The sequence below is a fragment of the Pipistrellus kuhlii genome, unplaced genomic scaffold, assembly GCF_014108245.1.
Source record: "Pipistrellus kuhlii isolate mPipKuh1 unplaced genomic scaffold, mPipKuh1.p scaffold_m20_p_37, whole genome shotgun sequence".
In the NCBI taxonomy this organism is placed as follows: domain Eukaryota; kingdom Metazoa; phylum Chordata; class Mammalia; order Chiroptera; family Vespertilionidae; genus Pipistrellus; species Pipistrellus kuhlii.
This window is the reverse complement of record NW_023425537.1, coordinates 768,855-790,607: the sequence shown is the minus strand read 5'-3', so window position 1 is coordinate 790,607 and position 21,753 is coordinate 768,855. Positions and strand designations below refer to the sequence as shown.

General features: G+C 53.0%; 1 protein-coding gene across 4 annotated transcripts in view; it reads right to left on the bottom strand.

The window, feature by feature from the left end:
- Positions 1-12,306, bottom strand: part of SLC39A11 (solute carrier family 39 member 11) — a 142,835-nt gene extending 130,529 nt beyond the window's left edge. For 2 of the 4 annotated variants that reach the window (XM_036407644.2, XM_036407648.2), the window contains exons 1-3: positions 12,181-12,306; positions 9,461-9,579; positions 6,837-6,875 (exon numbers count right to left, since the gene is read on the bottom strand). In XM_036407644.2, coding sequence (XP_036263537.1) covers positions 6,837-6,875; positions 9,461-9,568 — 147 coding nt within the window. In that variant the 5' untranslated portion in view covers positions 9,569-9,579; positions 12,181-12,306. The remainder of the gene's footprint in view (positions 1-6,836; positions 6,876-9,460; positions 9,580-12,180) is intronic. The other 2 variants (XM_036407645.2, XM_036407647.2) reach the window with 2 other exon arrangements.
- Between the last annotated feature and the right edge of the window lie 9,447 nt (positions 12,307-21,753).

Here is a 21,753-nt window from a genome sequence, read left to right as displayed (position 1 = left end):
CAGAAGTGCACACTGGTGAGGTGCCCACCTCGTGTCCAGATTGGACTGAAAGCGGCTCCAAATCCTCGGTACTCACACGGCGCCTGGCACACAGCAGGTTCTCATGGACGGACGGACGGACGGAAGGAAGGAAGGAAGGAAGGAAGGAAGGAAGGAAGGAAGGAAGGAAGGAAAATGTGCCAATCATCTTAAAAGCATATCTATTAAACGTCAACCTACAGAGAGAGGTGACTGTGATGGTGGGGCTTTCAAGTCTGACTAGTTAATCTCTAGGCCCTTTGCAACCTCCTGCTCTTCTACAGACCTCCCGCCTTTTTCTCCTTCAGGGAAATGGGGCAGGGAGGAGGAGCAGACCTCCCCAAGGGGAATGCCGAGGTCTGATCCTCATGGAGGCCAGGCCTGGGAGGAAGGCAGAGGGAAGGAGGGGGAGGAGGGTCTCCAGCCTGGGGGCGGAAGGGAGGGGGGTGAAGGTAGCCTGAGGATGCCCGGGGAAAGGAAGGACCGTCCCTGGGCCTCAGGGCAGGCCTCGGGGCCACACCACCCCGGATGGTCAGAGGAGACAAGAGAACACAGGCCAGCGGTTCCGCCAAGACAAATGCTGTTTTTCCATCAGTGGGGACAGAGGGTGAGCTGTGTCATTTCCTGCCCCTGCACGGTGCATAATGACATTGGAAATCTGAAGCATGAAATTGGAAAGAAAAATACAATAATAAAATCATCATCATCCGTCTCCCTCCTGCATGGTTTTCGTCCCTTTCTCCTACCTCCCTCTCTCCCTCGCCACCCCGTCGTGCAACAAGACTGCCTTCCACCCAGTGCGGAGCCCGTGGTCAGGACGCGCGTGGAGGGAAGGTCCCTGTCGCACTGGCCCACGCTGCCAGGGGACAGAGCTGTCACCATGCCACTCCTGTGCTCATGAGAGCCACCGGTGTTGGGGTGCCAGGAGCGCTGGGCGTGTCCCCTGCCCACGCCTGGCGCGGCCGGAGGACATTCACGTTAGCTGAGACAGCCTCCCACGGGAACTGGCCATCGAGGCCTGCACAAATGAAGGGCCTCAGCACACGAGCCTTACAGGTTCCAGCCTCGATCACAGAGCATTTCAGGTGTCAGTGTCTTTGCGCATCGCCATGCAGGAAGCAAAGGTGGCGGGAGTGGCAGGTGCCCCTTCACCACTGTGCCCGGGGCAAGGGGCAAGGCTGAGACAGACGCGGCCTGGAGAAGGGCCCTTCCCCACACGGCCCCCACGCACCCGGCCACACTGAGCTTGTCACGTGACAGCCCTGGGACGGGCAGCTGTAGGCCCCACTGAGCTAACCTGGTCCACCTCCCCACTCCCGCACTGAGGGCCCACTGAGAGGGCAGCCTTGCCCAAAAACACACAATTAGCACCTCCCAGGCCACTGCACCCCCATGCAGAACAAGAAATGTGCAGAGAGTAGAATCCAGGGGGCCCTGGGCAGTGACCTCGGGGCCCTTTCCTCTCTCCACCTTACAAAGAAGAAAATCCCGGCTCGGAAACAGAGAAGCAGCTTAGCACACGCCTTCCCCACCGTCCTGGCACTCTGGCTGAGGCCCGGCCCATGGCAGTGTGTTCCAAAAGCAAAAGACCTCACATTCAAGACCTCCATCAGGCCCAGCCAGCCTGGCTCAGTGGTTCAGCATCAACCTATAAACCAGGAGCTCACGGTTTGATTACGGGTCAGGGCACATGTCCGGGTTGCGAGCTGGATCCCCAGAATAGGGCATGCAGGAGGCAGCCAATCAATAATTCTCTCTCATCATTGATGTTTCTCTCTCTCCCTCTCCCTTCCTCTCTGAAATCAATTTTTTTTTTTTAATTTTTAGCGAAACCGGTTTGGCTCAGCGGATAGAGCATCAGCCTGTGGACTGAAAGGTCCCAGGTTCAATTCCGGTCAAGGGCATGCATCTTGGTTGCGGGCACTCCCCAGAAGGGAGTGTGCAAGAGGCAGCTGATCGATGATTCTCTCTCATCGATGTTTCTAACTCTCTGTCTCTCTCCCTTCCTCTCTGTAAAAACTCAATAAAATATTTTTTTTTATTTTTTTAAGAAGGGGGAGCTCTACAGTGAGACTGTGGGTTGAAATCCCAGCTCTGCTCACCATGTAATCCTGAACCATCCATCCTACCTAATAAAAGAGAAACATGCAAACTGACCGCACCTTCGCTATGCCCACAAGCCCTGCCTACCAGCCAAACAGGGTGAGTATACAAATTAATCCAAGATGACGATTAATTTGCATATCTAGGCCAGAGCGCAAGGCTGAAGACAGTGTAGAAAGAAGCTAAGTGCTGTAGAAGGGAGCGAAGCTTCAGAGAAACAAGCAAGCTGGGTGGGGGAGAAGGAAGGGAAGCAGGTGGGGCCGGATCTGGGGAGAAGGGAGGAAAGCAGGCGGGGCAGTGACCACAGCAGGAAGCCCTATTGCAGGAATCTTCCTGCAACGGGCCTCTGGTTTATTAATAGTCACTGTGCCTCGGTTTCCCCATCTGCAGAATGGGGGTACATAATCACCCCTGGTACGCGCCTCACAGGGCCGTTGGGAACATTAAATGAGATGATCTCAGTGCTTGCCGGAGCACCTTGTCCGTAGGGAGGACGCGACAAACAATATTAGCTTTCTTCGTCATTAAAGCCTCCTCCGGCTTTCAGGCTGCGTTGCTGGGGGACTCTAATGGGAAATAATGACCATCCTCTTGTGTCTAATGGCAGCATCCCTCCCCACTGATTCCAGGCCTCAGGCAAACATCCAGGCCAGGCCCGGGCACTGGGAAGGAAAAGATAGTGATTACTAGAGGCTTGAACCGTGATTTAAGGAGTCAGGAGACAAACAAGCAAATGGCTTTGAAGAACAGTCATTTAAGGAGGACTGGTCACGCTCCCAAGATCCTGCTAATGCGAAAAGCAAACAAACTGTAAAGCATGTTGTGAAGCCCGTTTCAAATGCACAGGACGCTTATGCCAGGAATTTCTCTTACAGAAACCCTTGCTTCAGGGCACAGTTCAATATTGTGCAAATGTCACCGCAGCATCGTATTAGACAGATATGTCCATGCACATTCGACACATACATAACTGTATGCACAACTGACCCTAGAAGCATGTCACCCCTGTGCAAGGTGCCAAGGGACCCCAGGCAACTGACGGATGGCTGGTTTTCACTTTTCTGAGACATGTACTGCTGGAGGCTTTTCTGAGACGTGTACTCGAGGCGTCTTGGGGATGCAGAGTCCTTCGGACCCGGACACCATGGCCCGGTGGGCTGCCCTGACGCTCTGTAAGAGAACAATAAAAACTCTCCAAGGAGCACGCTTGGGGAACACTGCTGACTTCTGGGAAGCGAGGGGCTTTCTTCTTCTTTTAAACGTGAAAAACACCTGAATTTTTAGACGTGCCACACTGACTGGAGATGACACATCAGAATGCTCTAGACCAGGGCTGCTCAGCTTGGCACACTCACACTAGGAGCTGGGTGATTCTTTGGGGGGGGAGGGGGAGGGGGCTGTGTACCGTGGGGTGTGCAGCAGCATTCCTGGCCTCTACCCACTAGACGCCAGTTGTGACAACCCAACACGCCAACCGTCCCCTGGGGAGCAACATGGCCCCCGGTTGAGAACCGCTGTTCTGCCCCACAGGTCAGCTACATTAAACACACATGATCCCATGATGAACACACGCAGTCCTCACAGCTCGGGCCACCTGGCCCCGCCGCCTTTCCCGAGCTCGGGAAGCATCTGTGAGAACCACGCCCATCGCCAGGGCCTCTGAGGGGTCCTGAGTCCACCTCACCCCGCTGCCTCCACAAGGCGCTCCGCCTCTCCTCTGTACTTCCGGTGGCCTGCAGGGGCGCCTCTGTGCAGAGAGCTCACATTCAGGGTCAATTTTAGAAAAAGAAATTACTCCTATTCTGATTTTTTTAAAACACATAAATAACTTTCAGAATCCCCACCCCCACCCCCCACCCCCAAGTACTTTAAAAATCAAAAGTAAAACTGTTTTAGCCCTGGCCGGGTGGCTCATTTGGTTGGAGCATCATCTCATACACCAGAAGGTTGCGGGTTCAATCCCCGATCAGGGCACACGTGGGAGACAACTGAGGTTTCTCTTTCACATCGATGTCTGTCTGTCTGTCTGTCTGTCTCTCTCTCTCTCTCTCTTTCTCTCCTCTCTCAGGTAAGGACTGGAGAAGAAAAAGAAAAGTAAAATTTTTTTAGATACTCAGTAAAGTGAACACAGTAATACACCGGTCTGATGATGGTTTGAAGGAAGCTACATCTTAAGTGTTTGCATTTTATTGCTCCCACATCTGTTCCTCCATGTCCTGAAGACAAATGCTCTCTGGTTTTGGTCCTTTGTTTCCTGCTGTTTTATGTCTTTGGCCACGAGAACCTTAGAGTGTGCCTGGCCTAAAGGAGTGAAGCAGAACAGGACCCCTGGTGCCTGGGCAGAAGCATGAAGACTGTCTGTGTGGCCCCTGCAAGGATGTTGACATACTAGGTATCCCCGTCGCTCACCTGAGATTGACATTTAAAAGGCTTTCACCTTTGTTTATGGAGTTCCAAAGGACATCATTTCTGGGGCACAAATATTGGTGTGTTTACACAAAACCGTTTGACCAGCCAAGCATCTGTATCTAAACAGCACCAGGACCTGAGTCCCGCTGTGATCCCCCTAAAAATGCATACGACAAAGCTGTGCGCTTCCGTTCCACACTACATTCCTGTCCGCGGGTTCTACTCACACACACACACCCCAAGCACAGGCGAGCTTTTCAAAAGGCAAAAAATTTGCGTCATTTCCTCTGGCTTGGATTTAATTACATTCCCCATAGACTTTTACCTGCGAGCACCTCAGATTTTAGGCGAGAGAGTCTATTATTGAGGTCTTTATCACACCTCTCTCCAATATATTTACATATATTTCAATTCCATTTTTTTTAAATTTCCTGTGAGCCTGAGGGCTCTATCTGCTTAGACGACAATTTCCTGGATTGAGTTACCAGTACCACCATTAGAGAACAGATTCATAACAACAATGTAACACATGATTTACCATTATTAAAGGAAAATATGCTTGAAAATGCACATTTTCCCTGGATGAGACTTTTTCCTTGTCTTTTTTTTTTTTTTTCAACTGTTCCTCTACTGGTGGATAAATACTAAGTAGCCATTGCTCTAAGACAGTGAGGCATCAATTTATTTCTAGTTTACTTCGTCTTATCCCTTATTTAAAGTCTTATCCTTTATTTAACGGGAGATGGGGAAAGTAGGTATTTTGTTATAATAATGTCATTTTGTTCTCTGAACTCCTTCCAAGTTACAGCCCCAAATCTCATTGTGGCCCATCATGGACATTGCCCGTGAGGGCCGCTCTGCCAACAATTGGATTAGACTCACATCAAAGGGCAGGATGGCAGCGGAACTGCTCCAGGACCAGCGGGCAGCGAGCAGTGACAGCATCCCGCACTGTCTCCTCCCCAGCCCTCGGGGTCCCTGTTTCTGTGCGGAGACCGAGCCACCCAGAGACACGGAAATCAGGCGAGGACGTGTTTTTCTTTTGTGAAATGGGGGTGGGGGGGGGGGCGCGCGACTGAGCAAGGGGGGCTGGGAAGGGAGCAACAGCCGTCAGTCAGGGCCTCTCTGGCCAGGCAATGCTGAGAAAGAGGACAAAACTGGGAGCCGAGGACCCGGATCTGACTCTGTTAACACTCTGGGGGCACCTGTGTAACTCCGGGCGTGTCTCCACGTGCCCTCAATCGAGCTGCTGACTCAGAGGACCTCTGCAAGGGGGGAAAGGCAGGTACGAGGGGGTTCCACCTCAGGCTAGTGTTTGCAGATCACAGGACTATTAAGACAGGAGAAAGGACTACATCCCGATCAACCAAAGGGGAAAGGGCAGGTCACACGTCTCATGATGGGACTCACACGGCTGGAACACACAGCACCACCATGGTATGCTCAGGCCCAGAAACCGGAATCCCAATTCATCCAGCCTCTAGGTCTCCCTGGGGACTCAGCTCGCAGGAGATGTGGGCTGGGTGTATTATTGTTAAAATAGTAATGAATTATTGTTCAAGCCTTGGTGACTGTGCTTACAAAAATACAAGGCAGCCTGGACGGTGTGGCTCAGTGATTGAGTGTGTCAACCTATGAACCAGGAAGTCACAGTTTGATTCCCAGTCAGGGCACCTGCTTGGGTTGTGGGCTCGATCCCCAGTAGGGGCTGTGCAGGAGGCAGCCAGTCAATGATTCCTTCATTGTTGATGTTTCTCTCTCTCTCTCTCTCTCCCGCTCCCTTCCTCTATAAAATCAATAAAAATATATTTTTAAAGAAATACAAGGCATTCTGGGCGTACTGGATTTACAGGTGCCATTACTTCGCTGTTACAATTTCCACCTCCCAAGAAAGATGGGGGAAGACAGATGAAATGAGATCAGCAAAATGTTAATAACGACTGAAGCTGGCTGACGGGTACCTGGCTTGCATCATAGAATTCTCTCCACTTTTCTGCATGTTTGAAAATGGCTATGTCAAAAGGTCTTTTCCAGGGAAGGGGAGGAGAGAAAGAGATGTTTAATTAGTGCCCTTCCTAAATGCTAGTCCTCGGCCAGCTGCCCAACAAGCTCTTTCGCTGTCTAAAGAGAGGCGGGGCCCTAAACACACACCAGGAATAAACCGGATTGGTGATAAGAGGGAGCCCCAGCACCCGGACATCTGAGATGCATCCTGGTCACATGGGGAGAGACCGGAACAGCCCGTCAGCAGAGAAATGTCAGGAAACGCGCCTCAATTTACATTCCTCCTGTAACGGGCCACTTACCCCTGCAGCGAAGCCGAGACTTCCATCCAGGATCCGCCTCTGCAAATGCAAACAGGACGTTTCAGTTTCTAAGGGATAATTCCTGGGACGATGGGGAACCATAACCCCGAAGAGAGCCACGTGAATCAAGACCGGCCCACACCTGGATCAAATCCACCGGAATCAGTGCCTTTATAAAATGGGCCAAAAATCAGCTGGGGGAAATGTTTACCCTCCCCTCCACCCCACGGCCAATCAAGAGTCTTCTTTCTGGGCGGCCCGCTTGCACTGGCCCACGTGCTGCCTCTTTCTGTGAATTACGACTGAGAGCCTTCAGGGAGCCGCTGGCCTCAAAGATGGACATTGACAAGCGCTGGTGAGGAGCACGCACACACGCTGCCGGTGGGGGTACACACCGGCGCAGCCGTGGGCAGTGACCACGTGACTCGGGGATGCCATTCCTGAGTCACTGCCTAACAGGAACACACACTCGAAGTCACCAAGCTCGTGTACAGAAACGCTCCTGGCAGTGCTGTTTGTAAGAGCCGGAAACTAAAAACTACCCAAGCGGGTAGGTAGTGCATCATTAGGATATATTCATACAACAGAATATCATACAGTAACGAGAACACAAAATGCATATGGATGGAGTGCACAGTCAGGGGCAGCCAGGAAACCGGGAAATAGAGTGAAATCAGCCAGACACCAAGAGAACGTACTGTATTTTTCCAATCCAAAATTAATAAATCAATATTTTGAACATTTTGCTGGTTTTCCTCCGAAGGCCTTCTGTTTTGTCATCCTAAGGAGCTGTTCTTCCTGTTTTCCCCATTGTTTGATCACACAGGGAGTCGGAGGAGGTCCAAATGTCTCTCTGCAGCTCTCTGTCCATGCTCTTTTGCACAGCAGATTGCATTCAGTTTGAATTTTGCAGAGTAAGACAATAGCTTACGGGTATTTATCGTTTTTTATTTTTTGACATCTTTATGGGGTGAGAACGCTCCGATCCTGTTGCATCTGCCCACTCTCCTCCTCCACCTTCAATTACGGCATCAGCTGGCGTCAGTAACAATAAGGCTCGTGATTGGAGGAAGCCTGTTTGACAAGGCCTGGGCAGCGATGCACCCGCCCAGCTCCCTCCTCGCTGACTTCCGTGTATAAGACGCCTTGTCAAACTGAATGCAATCTGCCTGCCTTTCCCTCGCTGAGCCTGCTGAGTGTCCTTTCGCTGCGTGTCCTGTCCCGGGGCGTTAGCCACGGGGACAACTACATGCTGAGCCGGGTGGGTCCTGAGTCAGCAGACGGGTGGGTGGTCTTGGGAATGGCCTGTATGCCTCCGCACCAGGAAAGGTCTCAGCAATTCCTCCTCCTGACCAGCTCCCAAGGGGAAGGGGCCCCTCTGGGATGGCTCCCCACTTCTGAAGAGCCCACAGCGTTGGCCCAGGCCACACGGGGCTGCGAGGTCCTCCTCATCACAGTGCTGCACTGAACTCGGACCCATGGCCAACGAGACCCAGTGCGCAGGTCTCAGCTTCTCAAAGCAAAAGGAGCTGGTAGAGGGGACAGCCTGAGCTGCTCTGCCCCGGGGGCCCAGGCGCAGGACCGGGAGGGGTCAGGTAACCTGGCTCCGGGTCCTCGGGCGGCCGGACTGGCGTTGGAATGTTTCACTATCTGCGGACAGTGACCTGGGAGCCAGACTGTGTGCAGGCCTCCAGGCCTCCCTGGGGAGGGAGGAGGTGGGGCGCAGGGGGAGGTCTGATCTTATCGCTGACATCAATACCCGCTGAACTGGTCTCTGACACCACCATGACTTGCTCGCCAACTTCCCAGACACGGTGTGGTTTCCAGATCGGCCCCACAGCGTGTTTAGCGAGATCTGAGATCACTGACGCCTTAGCACGCCTTCCATTTCGAGGATCATCAAGCAATCAGGGGATGGAGGGAGTAGAGGGCTGAAGAGGGTAAGGAATTCAGACCCAGGAGGTGGGCATGGGCTGGGGAGGAGAGGGGTGGGGCACGTGGAGTGGGGGTGGGGCAGAGTGTGTTCTGGATGAGGGAGAGGTGAAAGGGGTATGTGTGGAGCGGTGGGAGTGTAGGAGGGATGGAAGGTAAGGGGGGGAAGACAGATGGGAAGGTACAGGGGATACAGGGTGCATGAGTGGGTAGGGGCATAAGGCTGAGAAAAAACGGGTAGGGGTGAGGTGGGTTGAGTGTATTTATCCCAAAGTTTTGGAGGGAATGAGGAGTCCTGGATTTGGAGCGAGAGAGGGGATAGGTACCCTTCCTCCCCCCAAGGTCTCTCCAATCATCCCCGATAACTCAAGGCCACAGAGCAGGGCAGTTAGCCCCTCCCCCAACCTACTGCCCCAGCCTGGGAGGGACTAAGGACAGACAGAAACAGGCCAGGGGCTCCAGGAGGCTGAATGCCCGGCCCCTCCCTCCCCCCTCAGCGAGTGAGGCAGGGTCACCTGCTCCCCAGGCTGGGAGGGAAAAGGAGGCCAGGAGAGGAGAGAAGGAGCACCACCCTCAGCCTGGAGGAGCACCACCCTCAGCCTGGAGGCGTGGCCAACCTGCGTGTGGGAGCCGGTGCTCCAGAGCCTGCTGAGAGTCCCACGGCCTCCCAGAACCCACCCAGGACAACTCACCTGCCCACTAGAGAAGATGAACACGAGAGCCGCCCCGGCTGCCGTCAGCCCCCAGGTGAGGAGGGTCCCCAGCAAGGCCTGGAACACGGCGCTGTGGCCTCGGAGCATGCTGGACGCGGCTGTGTGCAGAGGAGCGACAGGGTCAGTGCCCGCGGCGCCCACGGTCCCTTGTGGTGACTCGCACGCGTTCTGAGCTCTGACCCCCTCCACCTGGGCTGGCCTGACTGGGTTGGTGTATGCACCTGTCCACCACGCACCCCTCTGTGAAATCATCTAACTCTGGGAGGAGAGATGGGGTGACCTTGGGAAATGGCTCCCAGGAAGAAGCTCCAAGAATGTGGATTATGAGCTGGAGGAAGGGAGGGTCTGAGGGCAGCCTTCCCGCCCATTCTGCCTGCCCCTCCTGCTCTTGCAATCTAATCAAGGTTCAAGTATTTCCATCTAGCTCCCGGGAAGTCTGGGCCCCATGGTTGGGTCTGCGTGTACCTTGATTAGAATCATCGGTTCTCTCTTCTCCAAATACAAGAGTAGCCCAGGTTCCTTCTAGAAAGTCATCCACTTAGCCCTGATCCAACCTTCAACAGCTCCCCATGGGAGCTCCCATGGCCTGCCACGGGCATTCTCCACCAAATGACTTCCAAGGAGCCCACCGACAATTCAAGCCTGCATTGCCATCACCAGCATGCCCTGGATGGGCACAAGTTCAACTGAATCATTGATGGCACCTGGGACAAGCCCCCGTGGTCCTGCCCCACGTCTCTCTCCACATGGTTCCTTCCCAGAATCCCTTCTTTCCCAGCCTCCAGCCATCGCATCCAGGGTGCCCTCTGTTGCCCACTACTGCCAACTTCGATTCCACGCATGGCGATCCTCGCCACTCCCGTCCCTGCACACAGCTTTGGTGCCTCCTTCACCGTTCACATCATTTGCTGCCTAAGAACAGGAATGATGCTTTTCCACAGTTGGCACCCCTGTACACACCAGTCAGGCTCTCTGGCACCCGAAAAACGCCTGCCGAATTATTTATGGCACCTTGGACAAGCTTATCTTGATAGGACACGCAGTGAGGGCCAGGAAAGGGAGCTGTACGTGACACGGCCCCCAGCCAACGCCCACCGAGGGACGGAAGGGAAGGACCCTCCGCTCTGGCGTTCGCTCAGGGAACCTCCTCTCGACTTGAGGATGTCAGTCCCAGCTCTGGACTCTCGCTGTGGAAAGTTACAGGCGGAGAAACCCACGTGCTGAAAGGCCCAGTGTTCTGTACACAAACATCGGGGCCAGGGCCACCACTTCTCAAAGGGCCCATTCAGCTCCTCCTGGTCTGCCAGCTCCCACACGGCTGTGCTCGGCCCACTGGGCTCGGCCGCCAGGCCCCGCAACCCTGGGTCAAGACGCCGCCTCTCTCTACTGACCCTGAAAGGAAACCCTGATGGAGGGTGTAAGGGCCCTTAGGCCCCGGGCCTCAGCAGCAGAACCAGATTCAAACCCAGGAAGGAGTGGGTCCAGGTGAGCCCTGGTGAGGAAGCCGGTGCCAGGCAACCTCCACATCAGTCAGCACCTATCGATCCAGGCTGTCCCCCCCACAGTCTAACGGAACGCAGGCTAGCGACTGCACCAAACATAAAAAGAAACTAGAACCCTGGTCTGCAAACTGCGGCTCGCGAGCCACAGGCGGCTCGTTGGCCCCTTGAGTGTGGCTCTTCCACAAAACACCATGGCCTGGGCGAGTCTATGTTGAAGAAGTGGCGTTAGAAGAAATTTAAGTTTAAAAAAACTTGGCTCTCAAAAGACATTTCAATCGTTGCACTGTTGATACTTGGTTCTGTGGACTGAGTTTGCCGACCGCTGGCCTAGAACAACTTCAAGACCCAGAGCTAAGGAAGCGATGCTCCTGCGCAGGGAGGGCTGGCAGGGCTACAGAGTCCCAAGGGAACAGAGAGTTTGTTTCTCCAGCAGGTAGAGCAGAAACACGGTGGGGACAGGGCGTGTCAAACGCAGCTTCCACAACGGGGCTCAGTCTCCCTGGGAGCTGGACGCCATACGGGAACCTTGATTAGATGGCAAGGGGGGGGTCTTCTCTGGCCACCCCAACTTGAAAGGTGCCTAACACCACCCCATGGATGCACTCTACCACAGAGTGAGGGCTGGGCTGACCCGGGATTTTTCTCTCTCCCTCCGGTTGCTCTGCTTCCCAGAGTGGCTGCAAGATGCTGGCCAGGCTGAGTGCACACACAGCCCGGACTCCACGGGGCGGTCCACAGAGATGGCTCGGGGTGGGCTGCTGGGACTGTGGGACCCTGTGGTCCGCAGAGTAGCTCACCCCGGGGAGCGGGTCGGATATGCACAACCCCGGGCCTGCGGCACCTGCACCAGGGTCCCGGCCAAGTTCAGGGGGCGCGCTGACCTCCGGGGCCGGCGAAAGGGGCGCCGAGCAGCCGGAATCCCGGCCGCCAGGGCTCCCAGGGCTGCGGGGACCCCGTGCGAAGCTGGACGGGGCGGGTCCTGGGGAACCACCGGCCCGGGGAGGCGGGTCCACACCCCCCGGCTCGGCCCCCTGCTCCCTCCTCCGCCACCTGCCACAGCCGCCCCGCCTCCCTCCGGCCCCTCCGGCCCCGGGGCACTCCCCTCCAAACTCCGGGGGGCCCTTCCAGGCCCCGCGCGCCGGCCCCGAGGCCCCGGCCCCCGCCCGCCGGCGCCGAAGGAGGGAGAAGCCGACTCACTGGGCTGCCCTCTCACGCCCCCTCTCCACGGCCATCGGCCGCCGCCGCTCGCCGGCTCCCGAGTCACTTCCTGCTTCCCGCGCACACGTGGCCGCCGCCGGCCCCGCCCCGCGCCGTGATTGGCAGCTCCGGGGAGAGTAGATTCTCTGGTTCTCGGGCTCCTGCAGGCCCCGGAACGGATCGGGCGGGCGGCTAGAGCAGCGCCCTGGGGCCCAGCGCCAAGGGTGTTCTGCATGTACAAGCCGCTGCCATCGTGTCGGAAGCCACAGAATCCCAAAGAAACAGACTCTGGAGCATCCCTGATACCGTGTGTGTCACAGCGGAGTCCCATGCCCTGAGGGAGCGGATCAAATGTGTTGGAGAGGGTTTTGGGGGTAGGAGTGGGGAGAAGGGGAGGGGGAGGGGAAAGGGGCAGCCTGGAATCTCCCACCATCAGCATCATTCTCTAAGTCCCTGGCCCTACAACCACAGCTCCCAGCAGTCACCAGGAGCGATGTTAAAAGGCAGAAGGTTATCCCCACCGATATGGCTCAGCGGTTGAGCATCGACCTATGAACCAGGAGGTCACACTTCAGATTCCCGATCAGGGCACATGTCCCGGTTGTGGGCTTGATCCCCAGTAGGGGACTTGCAGGAAGCAGCTGATCAATGATTCTTTCTCATCACTGATGTTCATCTCTTTCTCTCTGAAATCAATTTTAAAAAAATTTAAAAAAAGACATTAAAAAAAAAAGAAAACCAGGCAGAAAGCTAGCACCCTGAGAGGCTCCGATTCTGGAAGTGTGGGTGTGTCTGGAAGTGTGGGTGTGTCCGAACTAGGGTCACTCTGAGAACCAGGGTCCAGGTGAAGAACGTTGCTCTGAGCCTTCTATAAAAAGACCAAAGGGCACCGCTGTTAGATTTAGCCAAAAATCAAAGCGGGCTGCTTGGCTAAATTTGCATTCAGATCAACAACAACAAATAATGTTTTCATGTCCGTGTGTGCTGTGCAGTATTTGGGACATGCTGTGCTAAAAAAAAAAAACAGGTCATATTTGCTGTCCAAGAGAAATTCATCCTGTGTTTCCTCTGACGGCCCTACCAGTGGGTAACATGGGCAGAAGTATGGCCCCTGATCACAGTGGCCATGACCGGAGGGTCCACTAGACCCTGTCCAGTAGTTCACGCTGATGATGGTGCCACATCCATATACTGGGTCAGGATGATGGCGCGGGGACCGTCGGGTGCTCTCTGCCCTCAGGAGCCCGTCAGACCTGGGAGAGAACCAGACCGGCTATGCTGGTCAGCTGTGGCCACCGTGAGAAATTTGTTGGGTACAAGCTACCCAGTCTGCGGATTTGGGTACTGCCAGCCCCAGGAGGGACAGACACAGCAGACACCTGCTGGGGAGCCGAGGATTTGGGAAGGAGGAATTCCAACTCCTAGTGGAAAGGAGTGACTAGGCAAGGAAGAAAGCAGGACCCTCTCAGGAATCAGAAACCAGAGGGCCAGTACCTGGGGTTTCCAGTTTCCCAGGGGCCCAGGAAATGATTAAGAATTGAAAACGATAACAAATATTGGATCTTGGACTAAAAAAAAAAAAAGAAGAAGAAGCTGTGGCAATTTAAATTAATAAATGTTTAACTCAATGCCTATTAAACCTTGTTAATTGTCGACTTCGGTATTCATAAAATTTTAATTATGTTCGGAAAACAATCTGAGGCTTAGCTTTTCTCACTTCAAGGGAACTCCTTAGTATGCATACTAATGGCCAAGAAATGCTGCCACTCATAAATTAAACAAGCTTAGAGCCAAATCATTACAACAGCAAAATTATTAAAACCTGATTATTTTTATGGGAGGAGGGAGGACTGGATGTGGCACGAGAGAGTGTTTTAACATGCTTGGTGCACTCCGGGGTGAGATCTCCAAAAAGCAGGGGTTCTTCAGGGGCCTTCCGAGATCCTAAGAGGCCCCAGGGAACCCTCAGAGGGCAGGGTGGTGGGGAGGGAAGCCCCCCTTCCCCCAGGTAGAGAAGAGAAGGCAGGGACGTGGTCCCTCAACCATCGATAGTCAAAAAGAGCAGCAGGTCATCCACAGAAATAAGCACTCCCCGCCTCATAATCCAGCTGCTTATCTCAGGTCGAAGGACAAAGATTACATAGGAAGTGAGAATTACAGGCATGGGGAAGTAAGCTAGGGCTACAGGCAATGTGGGTGGGGTTCCACATTGTGGGGACAGGGGAGGGAGGCAGGCGTTGGCAAAGGGTGGGTGCTCCGGGACCAGACTGTTTAACAACAAGATTGCTAATCTTTCCATGGGGATAGGCAGCTTTAGGGAAAGGAGAAAGGAGGATGGACTGCCTGCCTCTGAGGTTAACTCCTGTGTCCTGGGCTCACAGCTCTCCGCCAGGTTAGAATGCGCTTTCTCCAACCAGAACAGGACAATCGCCGTGAACAGAGCTCACGATTACTATTTCTTGTAATTATAGCTAGTCCCCTATTCTATTTCTGCCCCTAATTCTTCCATAGGTTGAACAGTATCCCCCACAAAATTCACGTGTTAGTGTCCTAACCCCCAATATGTGTGGTCACACCAATAGGTGTGACCTGCGTGGAGACAGGTCTTTACAGAGGTGAACAGTTACAGTGAGGTCGATCCCTAATCCATTATGACGGGTGTCCTTGTAAAAAGGGGAGACGTGGACAGAGGCACGCGTAGAGGGGAGGTGAAGAGAAGGGACACAGGGTGAAGACAGCCGCCTCCAGGCCCAGGAGCGGGGCCCGGACAGATCACGGCCTCAGGAGGAACCGGCCCGGCCGGCACCTGGAGTTAGGGCTTCCCGCCTCCGGGACTGTGAGCTGGTGAGTTCCTGTCTGTTAAGCCACTCCGGGCTGTGGTATTTTGTTTGGCAGCCTTACCAACGCAATCGAGGGCCGAAGGTCAATGTAGCTTACATCATAAATTGTAGTGTTCCAAATAACTTCCACAAGCTCCCGGCCCAAGGATCTCAAGTCACAGATGGTGCAGAGCGTGGTAGGTGCCGGAGTGGGGCTGGAACCCACACCTCCCACTAGCCCCACTTCTCTCACGGGTCACACATCAGTGAGTCCCTAATCATCCCAAACTGCCGGACAACCGTGACAATGATTGCTTACGAAAGGCTACCAGTCGGAGCACCAACGCTCACATGAATGTTCTTAGTGCTTTCCAGGCACACCCACTAACAGACAACCAAGGTTCCCATTCCACGTCGAAATGCATCTTTTTTTTAAATATATTTTTATTGATTTCAGAGAGGAAGGGAAAAGGAGAGAGAGAGAGAAACATCCATGATGAGAGAGAATCACTGATGGGCTGCCTCCTGCACGCCCCATACTGGGAACCCAGCCCACAACCTGGGCATGTGCCCTGACTGGGAATTTACCCCGGGCCTCCTAGTTTATAGGTCAACATTCAACCACTGAGCCAGGCCAGCCAGGCATCATCTTGAAACAAGAAGCAGGAATACCACATGATTTTCATGATGAACCTATCGCTCTTGTAAAATGATTTGTCACTGAGACTCTGCACAGATTCACACTGACCTTTCACCTAACGTCGCCGGAATTGGCAAGTCTCCATAGTCTTCCCACGTGGCCAGGAAGCCCCAATGGGGGACCTGCGAGGGAGAATAACACACAAAACCTCACACTCACACAGTCATTGATCTAATTGAACGGAATGATGGAGTCTCCAAATCGCATGGTGCCCTCTGAGCTTGGGTTGGCCCGTCAGGGTGATTTCCCAGGGACCTGCCTAATACGATGATTTAAAGATGGGTTGGAAAGATATTGATCCCTCTAGCGCTGCTCAACAGGATAATTCTACAAATTGCAGAACATAAATGCAGTGGGCTTCACGCAGTGCGTCAAAATGATAAATACCCTACCAGCATAGGAAATACCAGTATTAATGATATCATATTTTGTGGAGAAAGCAATAAACAAAATGCCATTTGTTATTACAATGGTAAAAAATGCACGTTGCCGAAGAATGAAAGGGAATTCTAGAAGCTAACGCAGTTGAGATACGGGGAGAAGAGAGTGTAGAGGATTTTCCTTTTCTATAATATTACGTCCCTTGCATAATTTTAAAGTAGGCTAACGAGGTGTAAAAGAAGGTGAATATAGAAAACAAGGCTCAATGGGCTGAAAAAGACTTCAAGTCAGTATTGAAACTCCTGACTCTCAGCCTAAGACTCAGTTAATAAAAGAAATGTTTGGCTCCGTGGATAGAGTGTTACCTATGGACCAAAGGGTCCCAGATTCTATTCCGGTCAAGGGCATGTACCCTGGTTAGGTCTCATGCAGGAGGCAACCCATCAATGTGTTTCTCTCATATTGATATTTCTCTCTGTGTTTCCCTCTCTCTTCCACTCTCCCTAAAAATCAATGAAAAATATCCTCGGGTGAGGATTAACAACAACAACAACAAAAAATTTAAAAATAAAGAAATAAAAGAGATGCCCTGCTTATATCCAGAGCCACTTGGATGTGTCAAACACCCGGCTCTTTAGAATATCAGGTTCCCTTGAAAACTTCCACGATTTGTTTTAATCAATCATCTCCCCGGCGTTTGCTGCGCCTCATTAGCTCTCCCACAGGCAGCTGCAGAATGGGGTAGGCCGTCTCCATGTGGCGGGACCAGACCCCCAAGGGAAGCGTTCTGCCTCCCTCCCGCTCCCACGTGCTCCCCCAGGAGCCCCTGGGCCTGCCTGTCATGTCGCTTGCCTCCCAGTTTCACAGACAGATGGTTGGCGGGGCTTTGGTTCAGACAGGACATCTGAGCCCTGAGATCCCACAGATGTGTGGCCCCATCACTTGCCAGAGCGTCTCAAATGCTCCCCGATACGACCCGGGAGCCACAGGCTCCTCTTCGCCCTGTCAGCCCCAGAAGAACACAAACACAGGGCCCCAGACACCGGCCCAGTTGTCGTCAGGGGGACACCTGACAGGTTAGAATGTTGTCTCCTGAGATGCCTGGTTCTTCCAGAACCTTCTATAGCCGTGGAGAAGCACTACGACTTGTTAGTACTAAAATCTACTTTGTATTCATTTTAACAAGCACCATTTACCTAATAGGTAATCTCTCTGCTCACTCTAAGTCACCTATTGTTATTTCTCTAATGATGATAACATTTCTCCAAAAATAATCGTTTGCATTTTTTCAAATAAACTAGGTTAGGTAAGAATTAATTCTTGACCCTGGTCAAGTAGCCCAGTTGGTTAGAGCATCGTCCCACTATGTCAAGGTTGTGGGTTCAATCCCCAGTCAGGGTGCACACAAGAATCAACCAATGATTGAATAAATAGGTGGAACATCAGATCAGGGTTTCTCTCTCTCCCCCTTTCCTCTCTCTCTCAAAAACAAATCAGTAAATAAAAGAACTAATTGCTTTCCCCATTTTTAATCAAAAAAGACACGGACATGTAAGTACGAACCAGAGCTCCTGATCAACACGAGCCGCCAGCTACTGACCCGAGAGGCTGGCACTCCGGCCCGGAGCAAAGACACTGACTGAACCTGCCTTTGCCTCATTGTTCTTGGAAACAGGAACTGGTGAACACAATACCAGGCGGTCCCTCAAGCTCCGGAACCCCAAGCTGGGACTCCCGGCTGCAGAGGGTGGAGAATACGAGAAACACACAGTCCTTGGCTCTGAGAAATCAGGAAAACAATAATGACGACACATCACGCAAAACCACTAACTGTGTGAGTAGCTCCCAACCCTGCCCATTGCTATTCAAACAAGAACGCACATTACGTTTTCCAACCTAAAGGGAATTATAACAAATATTTCCTCTCTCTCTCTGGTGAGCAGAAAAGACAATAAATATTTGTCAAATAAATGAGCGCTGACCTAGATTTTTTGAGACTTACTTTCTCCCAGGCAAGACCTCTGGCACATGATCTCACTAAAACCCTAAACACAGAAGTCACCAACGAAGTGAGTGCAGCTGCTGCCCCAGGAGGCTGCTGCACCTGGGGTGACAGGGCTGGAGGCAGCCAGTCAATGATTCTCTCATCATTGATGTTTCTCTCTCTTTCCCTCTCCCTTCCTCTCTGAAATCAATACATACATAGTTTAAAAAAACACACACACACAAAAAAAAACAACAACACAGAGACATAGACAAAGGTGGACACACTCCTGGTCTGTTGCCATAATCTCCCCTCTGTGTGTTTTTCCAAAATCGTGCTCAGCAAATGCACACCATCATCTACATGTCACCAGGCAGCCGGTTCACCTGGGATGGAAGCGCAGAAGTCCAGCTCCTCGGTGACCCCTGGAGGTGACTGCATCCCATCTCCTGTCCCCACCCCCACCTTAGCCTGCACTGCCATAGGTAAGGATCGGCAATGAGAGTCACACCTGTTGTTATCCAATTGCAACCCCCATCCCTCACCTCCATCCCCAAATCCATGCGGCGCAGTTAGCCACCCGCAGAAGCAGGCTTGGGGAGGAGTTGCTGTCGGAATGGAACAGGACCATCGCGGCTTCAGGATGATTCTCCCTCTGGGCGCAGTGACCTTTCGTGCCGTGTTTATTTGGTAATGACCTTTAGAGAGCAACCAACGCAAATGAAATGCTTCAAAGGAATAAATTAGATCATGCAGACGCTCCCCTGTTGGGAGGGACGCCCAAGGAATACAGGGGCCCCATAAAAGCAGCCTGGCCCCGGGAGGCCACCGTCGAGTGTGCCCATCAGACTAATACCACGTGGATGCGAGCTCTCCAAAGCCTTTTCAATCCGACGCTGAGGCCCCGGAGCCAGACCGGCCGGGCAGCCAAGATGATTATCTCCTGAATGGAGCCCACACGGCAGGTTGACATTTCACGTGGGTTCCCGCTGGAGCAGAGGTACCCTGCATCCCTTGGGTGCCCCACAAGCGATTACAGTGTGGGGGAGGGAAGGGGGTCCCAAAGGTTTGGGTCCAGCGGCAGCCTGATGAGACCCGCGTTCCAACGAAAGACACATTCATGCAAAGGAGCCATTTTCAACGGGTGTGCCCCAAGTTCTGTTAAAACATGCAACACTTCCATCTCCTGCTCCCCACCCCCATCTCTGAAGAAGGGGCAGGCGGGGTGAAAATTCCAAGCTTCTAAGGGCTTGGTCTCTCTGGAGACCACCCCTGTCCCTGAGTCACCCAGAGTCATCCCATCAGAACAAGAGCTGCGTTTGTCACACAAGTCACAGGGGTAGGGAGTCTGTGGCAGGAATTGGGGTGGGGGGCTGGGCAGGGACCATTCTGTGCATTTTCTAATACCCCACAGATGGCAAATGTTGCATTATATATTTTTTAACCACGATTTTTAAACCATACGCGGATGAATGTGTGATTACGTGTCTGTAATCTTCGTTAGTGGCTCCGAGTGAGGGCGGCCGCACCCACGGGAGCCCTGTGCCTGGTTTGGAGTGGGGGCCGCCCTGCTGGGGAGGGTGGGGCGGTATCGCCTTTGAAGAGCCATCCGGGGCTCCATCTCCCGTCCCCAGGAACCCATCGGCACAGATTGGAAAGCCTTCCATAGGCGGAGGCAGAGGCAAGGGGACCATCCACTCGGGCTTATGAAACAGGAGTCGTTAACAAGAAAAGGCAACTGCAGCCTTCTTTGCCAAGAACTGGGCTGCACCAAACGTGGCCGAGACGCGATTCAGATGGATTTCCAATCAGAGGGGGCTCTCCTAGAAGGCCTGGGGACCCTCGGGGGGACCACGTGCAGGCGTGGGGCTGGCTCCACTGCACCGCTGAACCTTTCCCAGGAAGGGAGGAAGCAGGAGAGCGCTGGGCTCCCGAACTGTCATTCAAGGGGACACACTAGAGCTCCTGGGCCGAATCTGTTCACCGCCTGCTCTTTGGAAATAAAGCTGTTTTGGAGGACAGCCACAGCACTCTTATGACCTGCCTGGGCCATTCTGCTATCAAGGGAGAGGCTGGTGATGACAAGACTGAGGCCACAAACCAAACATGTTTTCTCTCCAGCTGTGGGCAGAGGAGGTCTGCCAGAGTCAAAGAGCATCCCACTGTACAGGAGGGCAGAGGGCTTTGCTCCGGGCTCCAGGGCCCCTCAACAGCCATTGGGTAACATAGGAAGTGGGTCACTCAAATAGGATATGGGTACCGCTTATGAGGATGGAAGTGGGTCCATGGAAGTGGGTCCCACCCTCAAATCCATTAGGTAGAGGTTGGAGGTGGGTCCCGCCCCTCAACAACAATTAGGTGAGGTTGGAAGTCCGTCACACCCCTCACCTACCATTGGGTGAGACTGGCTGTGAACAACAGGAGAGACTAGCTATGCAGCCCTGTGTGCAGGAGCCCTGTACTCACTATGCAATTGTGGGGTAAATCTAGAATCATTCCCAAATAAAAAAAATTATTTTTCAAAAATGTAATTAACTGCTCTGGCCAATTATGTTCAGTGGTAAGAGCATCAGCCCAAGGAATGGTTTGTGGGTCCCACCCCTCAACAACCATTGGGTAAGTTTGGAAGTTGGTCCCACCCATCAACTACCATTGGGTGAGGTTAGAAGAGGGACTGGCCACTCAACAATCATTGGGTGAGGTTCCAAATGTGTCACACTTTCCACAACCATTGGGTGAGGTTGGAGGTTGGTCCCGCCCCTGAACAATCATTGGTTGTGGTTGGATGTGGGTCCCGCCTCTCAACAACCATTGGCTGAGAGTGGTAGTGAGTCCCACCCTCGAATGCAATTGGTTGAGGTTGGAAGTGGGTCCCGGCACTCAAAAACCATTGGGTGAGAAGGGCAGTGGGTCGCCCCCATCAGATACCATTGGGTGAGGTTGGGAGTGGGTCCCATCCCTCAAATATCATTGGGTGAGATTGCCAGTGGGTCCCACACCTCTACAAATATCGGTTAATGTTGGAAGGGGAACCCACACCTGAACAACTATTGGGAGAGGTTCAAAGTTATTTCAGAGAGGGAGAGAGAGATAGAAACATCAGTGATGAGAGAGAATCATGGATCCGCTGCCTGCCTCCTGCATGCCCCCCACTGGGGATCAAACCCGAAACCCGAGCATTGAACCGTGGAATTGAACCGTGACCTCCTGGTTCCTAGGTCGATGCTCAACCACTGTGCCACACCGGATGGGCTTTAACTGTTTTTTATTTATTTTTTTTTTTTTTATGCAGTCAAATAAGATCTCACAGAGAGGCCCAATATTCAAAGTATCTTAAAGCAGGGCTGCTGTCGCTGGCATTCCTCCTTCTGTCACTGTGGCAGCTTCGAGGGCCATCCTTGCAGAGCCCTCCAGTGGGCTGACAGCTCTGTGGCTGGTGGTCTAACTCTAGACCAGGTTCGATGGACCTCTACCACACTGCCTCTACCTTCCAATAGCCCTTTGACTTTGTCACTAGTAACACATTTAATACACTGCCTGGTATTTAACAACCATGCATGTTGATTTCCTGCCTCAGAAAATAAACTCATCCTATTCCTTGTAACTGCTTGGGGTTGACACAGCTAGTTGTCTTTAGGAATTCCTTCTCTTCATCTCCAATTAAAGAAACCCCACTCTTAGCTGGGAAC